Here is an 18,808-nt window from a genome sequence, read left to right as displayed (position 1 = left end):
GAGAGACACACACACACACACTCACTCTCACTCTCTCTCACTCTCTCTCTCTCTCTCTCTCTCTCTCTCTCTCTCTCTCTCTCTCTCTCTCTCTCTCTCTCTCGCTCGTCCCTGTTCGGGCAAAATCTTTTTTCAAAAACGTCATCCTCGCCTCTTATCCTCATCTACCTATTCATGCATTTTCGGCTACTTACGTAACCTCACGCCCGATTGCATCATTCTCGCCTACACCCTCCCCCATCTTCCAAACTTAAATACCTACCCTCATTTGCATAATTTCAAGGTAAACAACTTTTATAGCTTATGGTTCAACTACTTTCCTCATATTTAAATTTTTAATTTTGTTTTTATTAATATTTTGGAATAAATTTTCTAACTTCATGTTATAAGCAAGGATGTAAATTCTTCACTACTGACTTTCTTATCTAGTAAAGGGACCTATATTAATGTTGGCTACTCTATGCTGGTGCTCAAGAGCTATATTGCCACAATAATAAGCGTAGAAGTATTTCAGGGTGGTCACATGGCTTTTGGAGACATGCACAAAATGTGTGTACTTCCATTTATTTCACATTGCATGCTAGTATTTGTCAACACTGGTGATGTAATTTGAGCTGTAACAAGTTAGATGACGAGCTCTGGTTTCCTGAAACCACACAATGCTTCCCCATCTTGTCTTTGCTCCAATTCCTAAGTGTTTTATTCATTTTACAACGTGCTAAATTTAAAGTATAGTTTGAAATAATCCGCATTGAATTTGAACACTGTTTTCAGCTTTCAATTACTGTATAATCCTTTGTCTGTGAATTTTGTTTATTTATTCATTCCCTGGTTTCTGTTAGCAGTGTGTCTGTCTTCTTTTGGCTGGACTCAGCTATTTTTGAGAGGCTCAAAGTGTTTCTCAACCTATGGGGTGCAACCAACTGCTGGATCCCGAGGGGGCGTTGGTGGTTCGCAAAGTCGGGCTCGGAAATGTATTTCCTGTGTATTAAAAACCAATTACATTTAAATCACTAAGATATATTGTTTTAACAATTTAAATTCAACCCATGTTGTACGTAGTCTAAATTCTACATTTCTGTTATTTGCGCTCTGCCATTGGTTTTTACTTGCATCTCTCTGATGTTCAACTCAAAGGAATTGGATATCTGTCATTTTCGTTTCAGCCTCAGCATTGAGTTCTTAATTATCTGCATCACATGCATGTCAACTTAATAATGTGCAATAAACATGAAATAATATTTTGCTAGTGCAAACCAAGGCAGATAGATTTAACTCACAAGTTAAAACAATATTTTTATCAGGTGATTTAGAAGAAAAGGAGGAGAGCCTTCTTTCTCTCTCTCCTTCTCTCCTTTTTTTAAATCTTTGATTTAAATCACTTCAAATAAATAATTTATAAAATAATGTACATAAGGATTTTGTCAAACACTTTTGGTGAAAGTACATTAATCTCATATTAATATAATGGTGTCTATTAGGGTCTAATAAAGGAAAAGAAACAAAATATATGTACTGATGGGGTGAAGCTCTCACAAAAGGAAATGTAATATGTAAACTGTCGTAAACACACTTAAATTTCTCGACTTAAAATTCCCTACCGACTGCTGGTCTCACTCCCACCTGATCCTACTCACTCACTCACCTGGGGTGGGAGACCATCCAACCAGTTATGACTTGTAGTGACTTGTAGTCAGCATGACGAACCCCCAGCCAGCTGTTGTAGGTTTTCATGACCAGGTTATACTACTCATTCATAGCTCCCCAATTTCCTCACAATGGTGGGTGGCCACCGGTCCCATACATAGGCCGAAATCTCAGGAGAAAAGTTGTTACGCTTTCCCAAGGAGACTAGAACCTGCATGTGTCCTGTAGACGGAGCCCAAAGCATTACACCTTCGACCTCATGGCCACGATGTCAGACACAAGCAAGTATTGCATGGTCTTAATTTCAATGCACCAGGGCACCATGGGATACTGAATGACAGTGACTTTTCTTTTGCCATTAAACTACTGCCTTACATTATCAATATATGAATAACATACATTTGAGGAGAGCTCACTTTACATGTTGAATTTGTAAAATTGTTCTAAATATCCCTTTCCTGCCACTTTCAGCTTAAAGTAACACTAGGGACGAGTGATAATTGAATGAAATTGATGAAGGGAGATTTTTAAAAAAATCCATGCGCACAGCAGTAGTCAATCTGTGAACTTCGGTGCAAGACTGATGTCAACCATTTGAGGTGTTCTGCCATCCAACCAGCCACTGGTTTATCATGATCTAAAGATCATATTATACCTTTTTATCAATCTACTTACATTTATTTGTTTTTGTAATGAGTAACTGACATGTGTGTACAAAACTGGAATTTGAAACTGCAAATAACTGGCTGGTTGCACCTGGAGCTTGCCCTAAGGGAAGGATGAAGTCAGCAGTACGGGCAAAATTCTTGAGACTCAAAACACTTGACGGAAAGAGCAGGCTGGTCACATGGTTAGATGCTCATGAAAGGCACGGCATGCTACTCCAGATGCTAGCACTTGTAAAGGGAAACCCATTATTGTATTGAAGATTAGGCACACAAATATGTACTACTTAGAAATTTTCAGCGAAAAATGCAGGCTCGACCAGGACCCGAACCCAGGTCTCTGGCATACCATGCCATTTCTCTAGCACTTAGCTATGGAGCCGGCCTGGCCTCGCCTGATTTTTCCCTATCACTGTTTTACCTGTGTGGAATCGTCTCTGCCAGTGCTACTGCAGCAGAAACTGTTGCCTTTGAAACACAGTAGACTTCGACGTTGCCTGGTTCCTCCCATCTCTATGCGATGCCAGGCTGGCTCGGTAGCTCAGTGGTAGAGCAATGGCACGGTATGCCAGAGACCCAGGTTCGAGTCCTGGTCAAGCTTGCATTTTTCTATTAATGTATGTTCTGTGTAACTGTCTGGTATTTTCAACTGCACAGCAATACTACTTTTATCTACAAAGGTATATCTGACCAAGGCAGTAATTTATTTTATTAAAAACAAACTAAACGTAACGTTTCAAAGTTTCAAACGTTACGTTTAGTTTATGTTTTTAATAAAATAAATTACTGCCTTGGTCAGCATACTTAGTTTTTCATAATCATGGAAACAAGGCTTAATGGTGTTATAAAGGTATCTCCCTGAACAAAACATTAGTCACCTGGAGTGTTGAAGTTGGTTTGTTAGAGGCACCTGTTGATGGTGTTGAATGGAATGAGCGAGAGATAAATAGCTGGGAAGTGTGAGACGGGATCCATAGATTTTATAGAGGTGGTACAGTGTAGTGCCTGTCTTGCTTGTGTGTTGGACGGAGCACAATGCAAATAATGAGTGGCTGAAAGAGGTGATTGCATTTGGCTATCCTGTAAAGGCAGTAACGTAAGTTGGAGGCATATCAACGCATAGGGTTATAATGGGTCTACCAGCAGTGGAGACAATCTCAGTCTACAAGAAATTCTCTTCAGAGTTCTGGCTGCAAGACAATACTGAGGGACTGTACTGTTTCACAGCTTGTGGCTAAAAATCACTTCATTTTATAGCAGGATTGCTGATGCTGCAAGATGTCAACACCAGTCATTCCCAACCAATTTCTGAGTGAACACTCTGCAGGAAACTGCATATCATGAACACATCGAGTAGGGTGGAACACAAGATGGCTTTCCTCTCCTCTGCTGACAAAGTTGCCCGGTTACAGCAGGTGAAGAAATACCAACAGTGCACCGCAGAGGACAGGAAATATGTCATCTGGTCAGACGAATAACATTTTTGCTGGTATGTGAATCATGCTTGGCATCATGTTCATTGTTGACCTTGGGAAGCCTAACAGGAGGAATGTGTGCAAGGTCTGGTGCTAGGTAGGTGATGCTCTGTGATGTTCTGCAGGTGCTTTAATTATGTGGAAATGGGTTCTTTGGTTCATTTGACAGGAAATATGAACCAGTAACTCAACATCAAGTTGCTGGATTTTACTGTTGGCTGTTCATCCTAATAGGGCATGGAATATCTCCATCTGTCTTCCAGGATGACAATTGCTGTATTCACAAGGTTGCAGATATGACTGCAACATTCAAAAGCAATCGCATATCTGGAATGGCCCACAAAATCCCAAATTTGAATCCAATTAAAAACCAGTGGGACAATCTTCGCAAACAACACGTCAAACATCATGGATGGCACTTGATCAATTTTTTGGTGCAAGTGTGGTTGAACATTGATTTTGTACAATCAGCCAATGCCACAGTGAATCTCAGATGTTATCCAAACTTGCAGTCGTTATATGATGTTAGGTAGGGGGGGGGGGGGGGTCTATTTTTTTGTCTGGTGAGCTAAAGAGGCAACACTCAGGTGTTAAAAATATGCACACGCCATAAAAATTCAACTTTTAAAAAAGGACAACTCTGGATCATTGTTGTAATGGTAAACACCATCAACACTTTCAATGAAAGATAGTGGAAACTTATTTTGTTTAAGTTCGATTACTGAAAAACCCTAGGCAGTGGAGCAAAACATTAGCCAGGTTGAAAGATCCCATGCGGCTTTGATTTAGAAAATATGAACAGTTTTCAGCCAGCAAAAATCATGTATGCTAGTGCAAACGAATATTTGAATTACCACATGAATATTCATCGACTCGCAATACTTACTACAACAAATGAACATGAAGTTAAAAATATTCTTTATGAAATACTGAAGGTACCTTCTGAAAGATCACCTTTTCTTTTCGGAAAACCTGGTGTATTATTCTAAGGTATCCTAGAGTATTTCAAGTTACTCTTAGTGTTTCACAAAAAGTATTTTTACTTGGAACTAATGTTTGACTCTTCCATATTGTACCACATTGAAATATGGAGCAATTGAGTTATAGTTGCTAGCTCGTAATATACATTGAGAAAGTGGTAGCAAATTGTTTAAAGCTTAGTGAGCTATTACTGCACTTTTTTGTGAGGCTGTAATGACGTCTCTCTCCTTCCAGGTTATCACTGGAAAACACATTGATTAGAAGTACCTCTCACCAGGAATACATGGATAGTGATACGCATTCATATCTCATAGAAACTTACTCTGTTTCAAATAAGAACTTTGGATCCAAACCACCACTCATAGGATCTTCTTCCTACAGTTCAACACTGCCAACAGGATTCTACTCTGGGGCAAATAATACTGTGACTAATTTAGAATCTAGAAGGAATAGAGGATATACAAAGTCTTCAAACTCAGAAGGTTGTGCCATTTGTGTAGTGGTATTAATTTGTTTGATCACAAAGGTGATCTTGTGGTTGATATGGAAAATTGTTCTAGAAAAATCTCTTTTGTTTGTTTAATGTGTGAGAAATCATTAAATCTGATGAAATTTCTTGAGGAACATACAAGAGATCATAAGAGTGAAAAGTCTTTTGTGTGTTCAACATGTAACAAATCATTTGCATTGAAGAGAAATCTTACAGTACATTCACAAATTCATAATGTTGACAACCTGTTTGTGTGTTCAACTTGTAACAAATCATTTTCTCAGAGGAGAACTCTTAGAATACATTCAAGAATCCACACTGGAGAGAAACCATATATGTGTTCAACGTGTAACAAATGGTTTACATACAGGGAAGTTCTTAAAAGCCATTCAAGAATCCATACTGGAGAGAAACCCTATGTGTGTTCAACGTGTAACAAATCATTTGCATACAAGGAAGTTCTTAGAGAACATTCAATAATTCATACAGGAGAGAAACCCTATGTGTGTTCAACTTGTAACAAATCATTTTCACGGAAAGGAGTTCTTAGAAATCATTTAAGAATTCACACTGGTGAGAAGCCCTTTGTGTGTTTAACATGCAACATGTCATTTTCAGGGAAACAGGATCTTAGGAAACATTCAAGAATTCACAGTGTTGAAAAGTCTTTTGTGTGTTCAACATGTAAGAAATCATTTAAACAGATCAGAAATCTTAGAAGACATTTAATAATTCATTCTGGTGAGAAACCCTATGTGTGTTCGACATGTAACAAATCATTTTCATCCAAGGATGACCTTAGAAGACATTCAAGAATTCATACTGGCGAGAAGTCCTATTTGCATTTGGCACGTAACAAATTATTTGCAACAGAAGCTAATTCTTCCAAGTCATGAATTCATACTGGAGAAAAAGCTTTTGTGTTCTAGCATGTATTCAATATGCAATAAATAATTATTAAAATGGCATTTTATTTTAATGATGATTTTGTAGTGTAGAGAAGATGCATGCTCCATAGAATTTTGTACATAATTTTAATTTTTCAAATTCAAGCAGTATTGATGATTTTACCAAAAAAAATGACAATAACAGCAACTGAAGGCCTTATTTGGAACAAAAGAAGAAAAATTAAAATTGGTTGAGAAATAGCCAAGAAACAAGTGATTTTAAATTTTGAATTCTGCCATTTTGAATCCAATGTAGCAGCTAAGGGCCAAAAATCAAGTCATGTGAGCAATTTTTTCTACATATTAGGACCCCGTATAAAAAGTCTGTGAAATAAACTGAGGGTACATTCAGTGCACATGAGCTAGCCCATTGACTATAAGTCTGCCTGATACCTGTGGTACATCATCTTACATGCTGACTGCATAGGCGGAGTTTCGTCAGTCTACGTGGGGGGGGGGGGGGCTAATGTTATTCATGCTTTTATCCATGACGAAATTCATCATGGGCATTATCCTTGGGAAACAGATGACCCTTGGAATTGTGTTGATTACGAATGCCTCTTTTACTAAAGGAATAAATACATTATTACAGATGGTTGCAAATGTATAAACTTAACATGTCTTCTTTAGAATAAAGAGGAATAATTTTAAAGTTATAATATTAATGGGTAGTCCTACCCTCATGGTAATGAACAAATTATGATGCTAAAATGCATGAAAAAGTACTAGGTAATGAAGTAGTAAAAATTTTAATTTTTTTACTTTTTCTACAACAGAACTTTGCATTTTTCTGATTTCACTACAATTTGGAATGAAAGCTGTTGAACTATCAATATTAAATTTCATGAAGTGGTCCACAGAACGAGCAATGCATAAGCTGTCTTCCAAAAATAATGTTTCAAAGTGATTGGTAGGGTCTCCTTGATTGCCATAGTGGTAACTTTGTTGCCTTGTAATTAAGGGGTCCCGGACTCAATGTCCGTTGGAGGCACATCGGTTCGGATCCAACTTTAAACTGTAGGTCCAGTCTCGTTTAACCTATCTGTGCAAAAAGTGGACTTAAAACAGAAACTCCAACTCACTGAAAGTGATTGGTGACGGCATCTACACAGTACATAATCGCTCGCCAATACTCTAACTAAAACCGTTTATGTTTTTTATCTTTCTTTTTTTCCTCTCGATAGTCTGTTGCTCTAGTAGTTGATAAAACAACGAACTCTTTCAATCTGGATAGGTCTCCTTGATTTCGATTTGATAAGCTCATGAGCATGTGAAATTCAATTTCAAATTTTTGGCAGAACTACTGAATGTTGCTCCACAAAGTGAAAAAATTAGTGATTTCAGTAATGGACTGTAGTGATCACCATTTAACAAAACAAATATGTGCGATTAACTTAAATTGCTTCTTTCCGATCATGACACATTTACATTGACGTGACATTAAGGCGTACCATTTGCCCTCCCTCCCCCCCTAAATAAAATCCTGCTGTTCTATTCAAGTCTATACATGACAGTTAATCAAGGGGTTCCAGGTTGAATACCTGGTGGAGGCATGTAGGAGTTAGGATCCCACTTTAAACTGTAGGTTCAGTACCGATTCTCATTTCTGTGTATAAAGTGGACTTAAAACGAACTTAAATTCAATCAATCTATGACAGCTTCTCATTAAATGTTCAGAAAAATGCACTCCTAGGAATTCTTTGTTGAAAGGCTCCATTTATGTTAACACAGTATACCAAGTCGCTGTTGTTTGAATGTGACAGTGTTTTATCCATGCACTTCAAGGTGGAATATCAAGAGAGATAACATTGACATATTTGCTTTGAAACCTTATCCGGAACATATGGTTCCCACAAAAACCACTTCCACTTTAATATAGAACAAAATAAAAACTATGTTCAATCGTTAGTTTGTGAAATAAATGCTGTTAAATAATCATGTAACATATTGCCATGATTCAATGTAGGTGCTAATATGATATATTCATTAAATAATACAGTTTACATACACAATGGGTGGGGAAATTAGCCTTGATTGGGATTTGTCATTTATGACCACATAACCAGAGAGTGGAATGGCTCAAGACAGAGGAGGTGTGAAAATCTACCTTCTGATGTTTTCTCTATCAAACATAATTTGAACTACTTCTCTTAAGTGTGACTGACACTCCACAAGAATAACATATGAAAGTTTGTTGATCAATTTTCTAGTTTTTGTGCCGTTTCTCTCACTTAATTATTTTCATAATTGGGAAAAGAGAGTCGCGGTAGTATATAAATACGGAGAAACTAGTACTCACTTTTATCCGTGAAGCTGTTTTTCCTTCTTTTTCGATTAATTCGAGTGGCCACTGCCACCATCCTCGTTGGAACTTGCTGCGCTGTTGCTTGGCGTGCGTCTTTTGTTCGTAGTTCTCTGGCTGCCGTTAGGTGCACCGTGCATCACGGTGCGTCGTCTGCTATTTCCGGGCGATAACTGCTGCAGTAGTGGAATCCAAGTGTGGTGCGCTTGCCTGCTATCGATGTTTAGTTCATGCGGGAAGTGCATTATGGCGTGCATTTCCTTGATTTTGGTGTCTATGAGCGTGTGGGCAGTGTGTTTGACTCGAACCTTTTGAATTTTATGGCTATTGTATTTGATATGTCTAGCAAGACCAGTAGTGGGTTGGGCTTTTTTCGCATCTGCTAGGTGCTGTTGGATTCTTTCATTGACAGATCTGATGGACCTGCCGATGTAATGAGCAGTTTGTGCTTGTTCAGTTATCAGCTTTCACTGATAAACTGAACAAGCACAAACGGTACTTCCTCTCTCCCCTTGACAACCCAGGTGTATATGATGCAGAGTGTGAATGCAAGGCTCATTACATTGGCAGGTCCATCAGATCTGTCAATGAAAGAATCCAACAGCACCTAGCAGATGCGAAAAAAGCCCAACCCACTACTGGTCTTGCTAGACATATCAAATACAATAGCCATAAAATTCAAAAGGTTCGAGTCAAACACACTGCCCACATGCTCATAGACACCAAAATCAAGGAAACGCACGCCATAATGCACTTCCCGCACGAACTAAACATCGATAGCGGGCAAGCGCACCACACTTGGATTCCACTACTGCAGCAGTTATCGCCCGGAAATAGCAGACGATGCACCAAGACGCACGGCGCACCTAACAGCGCACCTAACGGCACCCAGAGAACTACGAACAAAAGATGCACGCCAGGCAACAGCGCAGCAAGTTCCAACGAGGATGGTGGCAGTGGCCACTGAAATTAATCGAAAAAGAAGAAAAAACAGCTTCGCGGATAAAAGTGAGTACTAGTTTCTCCGTATTTAATTATTTTGTACATATGTAACATGCTTTGGGGGGGGGGGAGCCTAATGTCAGGTTCTGGTAGGGCTTAGCACTCCCCTAGCCCCTACCTAGTTACGCCTCTGACTGACTGATGAAATGATATCACCACCAAATATTTCGAGGTTGAGAAGGAACGGGCAGTTGACAACTATGTGGAACCGGGCAAATTTCAAAGGCCAAATCTGTGAGACATCTTATATCACTTCTTGTTATTGCTGCAATGTTGCCAAAACAAGAATAGTAAATCTGTAGCATTGTCTTAAATTTATGGTACACTGCAGGGATACTGAATAACAGTGACTTTGCATTAAAAGCACTGCCTTACATTTTCAGTAAATTCAAATTGTACATAATGGGGAGTTCATTGTACATGTATTTGTAGAGGCATGCATATTTCATTTTTGATGAAAACACGAAATGTGAAATATCACATTGTAATGTTAATTTTTCAAGTTTCTGAAAGGGGTGAGGTACATTTTCAAACCTTGTTTTGTCACAGAATGATGCGAAATGAACTGCAAAATGCGAAAATACTTTTAAACACAAAATTTGGAGGTTTTTTTTACCAATGTAACACTTTCTGAAGTTTGAATTATCCTGTGAGTTATGCAATTCATGGAAAATGATAAATTCTGCTGTAAATATTTGAGAAGCAAAAATGGAATGTGTTACACAAAAATAAACTTTACTCTGGTAACTTCATAAATGTGCTATTAGAAGGTATATGTTTATTTTGTGTATTAAGTGCAGTTTTATATGAAATTTAGGATTGTATTCAGAATTTTAAAACCGAAATGTCATTTCGTACACCACATGTGATCCGATTTTTCACCACTATAACACCACAATTTTATTTTATTCACCGCTGTTGAACCCGAAATTGACTCCAGTTTTACACCAAAATTTTGCTTCTTCATTTACCAAAAAGATGTGCCTTTATGTATTTGTAATCTTGTTATTAATGTCAATTTCTGCTAGTTTTTACCTATCGCGATGGCAATGTTGAGTGATGGTTATGTGAAATTGATGAAGGAAGATTCACAAAGAATACCTACACACATGGCAGTAGTTGAACCCACGAACTTCTGCATGAACATTCTGGAGGAAACTGCATAGCATGAACAGCATGGAGGCTCCGCTTGCTAGCTGCCTTTGCTCACCAAGTTGCTTGGTTACAGGGGCTAAGGTGAAACAAACGGTGCACCGTAGAGGACTGCAAACATGTTATCTGGCCAGATGATTTATTATTTTTTTTCTCCTGCTGTTGTGTGAATGATGCTTGTCTTTGTGTTCGTTCTTGACCTCGGGAAGCCTTTCAGGAGGAATGTGTGCAAGGTCTGGTGCTAGGTGGATGAGGCTGTGTGATGTTCTGCTGGTGTTTTAAATATGCGGAAACAGGTTCTTTGGTTGATTTGACAGGCAATGTGAACCAGCTGCATTAAGCTGCTGGACAACCAAGTTTTGCAGTTTGTCCATCTTAACAAGGAATGGAATATTTCCACGTATGTCTTCCAGGATAACAATTTCTACATTCATAGGGTTGCAAGTGTGACTGTTTAGCATGACAAACATTCAGAAGCAATTACACATCTTGGATGGCCCCAAAAATCACCAAATTTGAATGCAATTAAAAACTTTTTGGGCCATCTTGAACAGTGTGCCAAATGTCATGGAAGGTATTCACGCAATCTGGCTAACTTGAGCAATCCCGTGATGCAACAGTGGTTGAACGTTGATGTCTCCTAAATCCAGACATTGAATCCCAGATGTTACCCAGACTCTCAGAGTCGTTACATGATATTAGATGCAGGCCTCTATTTTTTTTGTTTGGTGAGCTGAAGAGGCAACACTCAAGTCGTAATAATAAATAATAATAAAAAAAGCAAATGCACATACCATCAGATTGTAACTTTGAGAAATAGAAAACCTCCAGCCATGAACTTGAAGGACAACTCTGAATCATTGTTGTAATAGTAAACACCATTAGAAATGATTTATTTTTATTATTTACTTTTCAATGAAAGATAGTGGAAACCCCTATTTTGTTTAATTTCAATTACTGAAAAACTCTAGACAGTGAAGCAAAACAAAAGCCAGAAAGATCCCATGCAACAATGAATTAGAAGATACAAACTGTTTTCAGCCACCAAAAATCATGTATGCTAGTGCAATCTAATTAGCTAAATATTCCAAATACCAGACAAGAATATTCATCCACTCTCGTTCTTACTACTACAAATGAATGTGAAGTTAAAAATATTGTTTGTAAAATACCAAGGGTGCCTTCTGAAGAAGCATCTTTGTTTTTTTTCGGAAAACATGGTGTATTATTGTAAGGTATCCTAGAGTATTTCAAGTTACTCATAGTGTTTCACAAATAGTATTTTTACTTGGAATGAATGTTTTATTCTTCCATATTGTACCACACTGAAACATGGAGCAATTGAGTTATAGTTGCTAGTTCATAATATGCATTGAGAAAATGGTAGCAAATTGTTTAAAGCTGAGTGAATTACTAGTACACTTTTTTGTGTAATATCCCATGATATATTGGCTGTAATGACGTATCTCTTCTTCCAGGTTATCACTGGAAAACACATTGATTAGAAGTGCCTCTCAACAGGAATACATGGATAGTAATATACATTCACATCTCATACAAACTTATTCTGTTTCAAATAAAAACTTCGGATCCAAAACACCACTCATAGGATCTTCTTCCTACAGTTCATTGCTGGCAACAGGATTCTACTCTGGGGCAAATAATACTGGGACTAACTTAGAATCTACAAGGAAGAGAGAAGATACAAAGTCTTCGAATTCGGAGGGTTCTGCCATTTGCTACGATAGTAGTAATTTGTTTCATCACAAAGGTGATTTTGTGGTTGATATTCAAAATATTAGAAAAAAGTCTTTTATATGTTCAACGTGTAACAAATCATTTGTGCACAGGAGAAGTCTTACAAGGCATTCTAGAATCCATACTGGAGAGAAACCCTATACGTGTTCAACGTGTAACACATCCTTTACATACAAGGATGTTCTTATTAAACATTCAAAAATTCATACTAGAGAGAAGCCCTATGTGTGTTCGACGTGTAACAATTCATTTGCATTCAAGGAAGTTCTTAGAACACATACATTAATTCACACTGGAGAGAAGCCCTATGTGTGTTCAATGTGTAACAATTCATTTTCACGGAAAGGAGTTCTAAAAAAACATTTAAGAATTCACAGCGGAGAGAAGCCCTTTGTGTGTTCAACATGCAACAAATCATTTTCACGGAAAGAAGATCTTAAAAATCATTTAAGACTTCATAGTGTTGAAAAGCCTTTTGTTTGCTGAACGTGTAAGAAACCATTTAAACAGATGAAATATGTTAGAAGACATTCAAGAATTCATACAGGCGAGAAACCCTTTGTGTGTTTAACATGTAACAAATCGTTTACATAGAAGGGAAGTCTTAGGAGACATTCAAGACTTCATACATGAGAAGACATATTTGTATTTGACATGTAATGAATCATTTACAACAGAAGCTAACTCTTCCAAGTCATAAAAGATTCATACTAGAGACAAACTTTTGTGTTCTAGCATGTATTCAATATGCAATAAATAATTTTAAAAAATGCATTTTTTTAAATGATGATTTTGTAGTGGAGAGAAGATGCATACTCCATAGAGAATAACTACAGGCTGTTATCCTGTGCTGGATTGCAGTCTCGCATATCAACAGAATTAAAGTTATTCTGGACTGCTGTGCCAGAGCTGCTCATATGACACTCGTCTACAATGTACACTTTTTCAAGTATACATGGTAACTTACTTCTTGAGCATCAGCTGAGAGTGGCCAGTTGTATGTCATATCCCCTCTATACAATGACAAATGCTGCTGAAACATTTTCATTCTTGCTAGTAATGTAAGGTTTAATAATTACTAACCACCATTATAATGGAGATGAAAAGGCTTTATTTGTAGGAAAAACATTACAGGATATTTATGATTTTGCATGCTCAAATTGAATTTAGATATATTTTGGCAAAGTTTGAAACACTGTTGATAATGAATCAGCTGGAGCAAAATTTTTTGAATTAGATGCATAGTGATGAAATCCATTGTGCGAGACCTTGTAATAATTCAATAGAAAATTTCGAACAAATTTACTCACCTTTTCAGTTTGATTTTTTGTCTGATGCAGGATCATAGGGAATTTTAGTAAATACAGAGAAAACTAGTACTCACTTTTTCCACGAAACATTTTTATTCGTAGTTTGGTTAATTTCAATGACCACTGCTACCATCCTCGTTGGAACTTGTTGCACTGTTGTCTGGCATGCTTCTATTGTTCTTAGTTCTCTGGCTGCTGCTAGGTGTGTTGGTGTCAACCATCCATCTGCGTCCATGTTGTCTGCTATTGCCTGGGGCTAGCTGTTGTAGGGAAATCCAAGTGTGGTGTGTTGTCCACTAACAATGTTTAGCACATGCGTTTCCTTAATTTTGTCGTCTACGAATGTGTGGGCTGTGTGCTTGACATATAGCTTTTGGATTTTATGGCTATTGTATTTGATGTGCTTAGCAAGACCAGTAGTGGTAGTGGGTTGGGCCTTTTTTTTTCATCATTTAGGTGTTGTTGGATTCTATCATTCATAGATCTGATGGACCTACCAATGTAATGTGCCTTGCACCTGTACTCTGCATCATATTCACCTGGGTTACCAAGGGGGGGAGAGGAAGTGCCGTTTGTGTAAGGATTAACGAAGCACACTAGTAAAAGTACTTTCTAAATAAACTTTGTTCCTTGACAAAGTTATTCAAACATGTGCATATAGGAACCCTTCATTGTTTGACCTTCCTAGCATAAAAGTTGATGAAGCACTCCTTGATGCATGTTAAGTTTCACAGCATAGTTTCCCCTAGAGGGTGTCTCCTGCTGTCCTCCATGGTCCACCACACCAAAACAAACACTCCCTGAGCAGTTTCTCCAGAATTTCTCAATTCTTCATGGCCTCTTCTTGCTTCCCCATGCACTGCGAAGCATTAAACTTCCTGGAAAACTGCAGGTTTTTTTTTCTTTTGTAACCACTAATCATTTGATTTTTCATTGCCAGACCTAATGTCACTTTTCACTGAAGTTATGTCTTCCTGCAGAATGATCCTGTAAGTTGTTGGCCTCCCCAATGATGCGTCGTCGCCTTGTAAGCAAGTGGTCCTGGGTTCGATACCCAGTGGAGGCATATAAGTGGTTTGGATCCCACTTTAAACTGTAGGCCCAGTGCTAATTAGCCATACTGTGCATAAAGTGGACTTAAAACACCAACTCAGTCAATCAACTCTAAGTTGTTTACAAACTTTCCTGCCACTCCTCTCTTCCGCTGACTTTACAAGGCAGGGGGCTCGGGGAGTAAACTCTGCACATCTATTGGTTGTTCAGTGTGTGTACCAGTCTGAAAAACCTGAAAATTATGAAAAAGTCATGGGATTTACTTTTTTCGAAAATGTCTGAGGGAAATTTACTGTTTCTGGAAAATCAAGATTTTTTTTGTATTAGCGCACTGAAAGTAGGTGTTTGAATAAAGAGAAAAAAAAAGGACAAACTGTACTTCAGTTTGATATAGTGAGGATTGCCAGTAGTTGCAGGAAAAATTGTATATTTAATACTATAGAAAAAGAGATCATGTTTTGAACTATTTTCAAGTGGATGTCTATCACAGTAAGTGGCTATTGGCATTTAACATTTTCTTGTTGAGTTTGATATCAGAATTAGTACATGTATTACTAAATTTTACTATAATTATGTATTATTTATGCTATAATTGTTAAGATTTTTTTATTAAAAAATAATTCTTTTTTACCATTAGTCAATATGTGGCAAGTAATACATAAAAGCTCACCCCTGATGTTCCTATCCAACAGTCAGTTTCTGTTCAGTTCCCCTTCTTGTTATTATTTTGGACATGTGAAGTCATTATTGTAGAAACTTAAATGTGGAATTTCAAAGTCTGGCGTTTAGCTAAAAAGTAGTGACCTTCTTACATACATGTTTAAATACATGAATTGCTGTAATGGCTTGGTCTGGAAAAGGCAGGGAATTTTGTTCAAAACTGTAGATGCCCTATTGTGTTAGGAATGTGATAATCATCTGCATGTGTTAGTTTGGTTGCTCAGGATATGTCTCTCGCAGTTTTGGTGGAATAAATGATTTCCTTGTTTGGTGGGCATCTTGGTGGGTATAAAAATAGTAGAATTTTTTCAATAATGTTACATCTGTCACAATAACTTGGATGATGGTTTTGAGAATGCTCAGCTGTGAAATGTTGTGGTAGCTGTTGATATCGTGATGTGTAAGATTTTTGAGCGAGGTGTCTCGCCTTCCCGATTTATAGCTCTTGTTCCAATATTTTTTTTGGGAGATGAAAATTCAATTTGCAGCTAGACAGTTGTTGTTGAGAATCAAAATCCTATTAACTGCAGAAGTTCTGAAACTCACAGGCTGACAGAATGGAAAAGTTCTGTCATCTTGAATTGTAGTGCACTGATTGCAAGTGAAACCGGTCAAAACCGAGGCAAAGTTGAAAAATCTTATGCGGCAGGAAATCTGAAAGTATTAACAGTTTTCATCGAGGAAAAATCATATGTACTAGTGTAATGTAATTGGCCAAATATTCCTAATATCACACAATATTATTCATGGACCTGTCCTTTTTAGAGCATATCAACATAAAGTTAAAAATAGTGTTTATGAAATGCTAACATCGTGACCTTCTGAAAGAACACCATTTCTTTGGTGAAAATATGACATATTACTATATGGTAACTTCAAGTTAATGTTAGTATTCTACAAGCAGTGCTTTTACTCAAAATAATGTCTGAGTCTTCTATATTGCAGCACATGGAAATCTCAAGCAATTGTGTTATTGATGCTATTTGTTAATATGCATTGATATGAAGTCCACAGGGAAAGAACATACTTTGTCCATTTTATTGATTTTACAGGAGAGCACCTTATTTCCCTGTATACACAATCAAAACCTCTTCGTAATGGATTGAAAAAGCACATTTTATTCTTGTACCATTCGTAGTTAGAAAGACCTTCACAGAGCTATCTCATATCATCTTGACATCAGTTTGGCTAAAAATGGACAAAGCATGTTCTTTCCCTGTGGTCTCCACATGGTAAAATAATGTTTAAAGCTGAATGAGGTATTAGTACACTTTTTCTGAAATATCCTCCCGTAAATTATCTTTAATAATGTGTCTTTCCTTCCAGGTTATCACTGGAATACCCAGTGATTAGAAGTGCCTTTCAAAAAGAATACCTGGATAGTGATATGCATTCATATTTTAGAGATACTTACTCTGTTTCAAAAGAAAACTTTGCATCCGAACCACTCCCAGTAGAATTTCTTTCCTGGAACTCAAAGCTGCCAACGAGATTCTGTTCTGAGGCAAATAATGCTGTGACTAAGTTAGAATCTACAAGGGAAAAATAATGTACAAAGTCTTCAAATTCCGAGGGTTATGCCATTTGGAAAGATGACAGTTATTTAATTGATCCCAAGTGTGACTTTGTGGTTAAGGCCCAAAATCATACTACGAAAAAGTCATTTATTTGTTCAGTGTGTAACAAAGCATTTACATGCAAGGAATATCTCAGAAAACATTCAAGAATTCACAGTGGAGAAAAGCCTTTTGTGTGTACAACATGTAGCAAATCATTTGCATTGAAGCAATATCTTAGATTACATTCACAAATTCATACAGTTGAAAATGTGTGTGTATGTTCAATGTGTAACAAATCATTTGCACAAAAGGAACATCTTAGAAGACATTTAAGAATCCATACCAGAGAGAAACCCTATGTGTGTCCAACATGTAACAAATCATATACACAACATGAAAGTCTTAGAATACATTTAAGAATCCATACTGGAGAAGAACCCTATGTGTGTTCAAAGTGTAACAAATCATTTCCTCACAAGAGAAGTCTTAGTAGGCATTCAAGAATCCATACTGGAGAGAAACCCTACATGTGTTCAACGTGTAACAAATCATTTTCATACAAGGAAGTTCTTAAAATACATTCAAGAATTCATACTAGAGAGAAGCCCTTTGTGTGTTCAACGTGTAACTCGTCATTTCCATGGAAAGAAGATCTTAAGAAACATTTAAAAATTCATAATGTTGAAAAGTGTTTTACGTGCTCAACGTGCAACAAATCATTTACAGAGAAGGGAAGTCTTAAAAGACATTCAAAAATTCATACTGGAGAGAAACCATATGTGTGTTTAACATGTAACAAATCATTTACAGAGAAGGGAAGTCTTAATAGACATTCAGGAATTCATACAGGAGAGAAAACCTGTTTGTATTGAGCATGCAAGAAATCATTTACGACAGAATCTAATACTTCTAAGACATTTAAGGATTCATACTAAGTATGAAAAACGTAGTTTTTTTTAAAATGATGATTTCGTAGTGGAGAGATTATACCAGGTGGTTATAATTAAAGTGACGGTGTTCAGAGTGGTGCAGCACGGGCTGTAATGAGAGTAGCAGTCTGAAATTTCGTAGATATGCTAATGAAGCAATGCGCTCGCGAATTATGCAAAAAAAAGTTCCAATTATCACCACCAGGGTAAAAAAATGGCGCTGTAAGCAGTCAAAACGTGGAATTTTCCGTAATTCTGACGTCAAAGTCGGTGACATTCCCTAACCATTGTGTGAGCTCCCTGGTTGTTGTTGGTGATGCTTGTTCCTTTTTTTCCTTTAGTGATGTGAATGTTCGTCGAACAATAAAAGTTTGAATTTTTCCATGTAAAAAGCAATGGCTATTGCGAAGAAAGACCGTGCACTGCTAGTGAAGTTGTTTTACCAGAATGGGAGCAATAGCAACGCTGCACTGCGGAAATATCGCCAACAGAAAGGGCTGAAAAGAGGGCCCATGTCAATTAATGGGCTGAAGAAGATGATGAAGAAATTCGAGGAAACAGGTGAATTGGGTGTTGTAACTGTAACTATACCACGTTTCGACTGCTTACAGCACCATTTTTACCCTAGTGGCAAGAATTGGAACTTTTTTTTTTTTTTTCCATAATTCACAAGCGCATTTGCTTCATTAGCATATCTACGAAGTTTCAGACTGCTACTCTCATTACAACCCGTGCTCTACCACTCTGAACACCGTCACTTTAATTATAACCACCTGGTACATGCCCTGTAGAGAATAGCTACTGGCTATTATTAACTT

At 37.4% G+C, this 18,808-nt stretch overlaps 2 protein-coding genes across 4 annotated transcripts in view; both read left to right on the top strand.

The window, feature by feature from the left end:
- The window catches only part of LOC145991150 (uncharacterized), a 54,938-nt gene extending 36,969 nt beyond the window's left edge, over positions 1–17,969 (top strand). For all 3 annotated transcript variants that reach the window (XM_083126957.1, XM_083126958.1, XM_083126959.1), the window contains exon 3: positions 16,829–17,969. In XM_083126957.1, coding sequence (XP_082983083.1) covers positions 16,829–17,051 — 223 coding nt within the window. In that variant the 3' untranslated portion in view covers positions 17,052–17,969. The remainder of the gene's footprint in view (positions 1–16,828) is intronic.
- LOC145991149 (uncharacterized) lies at positions 5,237–6,154 on the top strand. Its single transcript, XM_083126956.1, has one exon. It carries the CDS (start codon positions 5,312–5,314, stop codon positions 6,152–6,154), a length of 843 nt encoding a protein of 280 aa, XP_082983082.1. The 5' UTR covers positions 5,237–5,311.
- Positions 17,970–18,808: the final 839 nt, after the last annotated feature.

This window comes from Lepisma saccharinum, chromosome 8 (assembly GCF_977018435.1).
Source record: "Lepisma saccharinum chromosome 8, izLepSacc3.1, whole genome shotgun sequence".
Classification (NCBI taxonomy): Eukaryota; Metazoa; Arthropoda; class Insecta; order Zygentoma; family Lepismatidae; genus Lepisma; species Lepisma saccharinum.
This window is presented reverse-complemented; position numbering and strand designations above follow the sequence as displayed.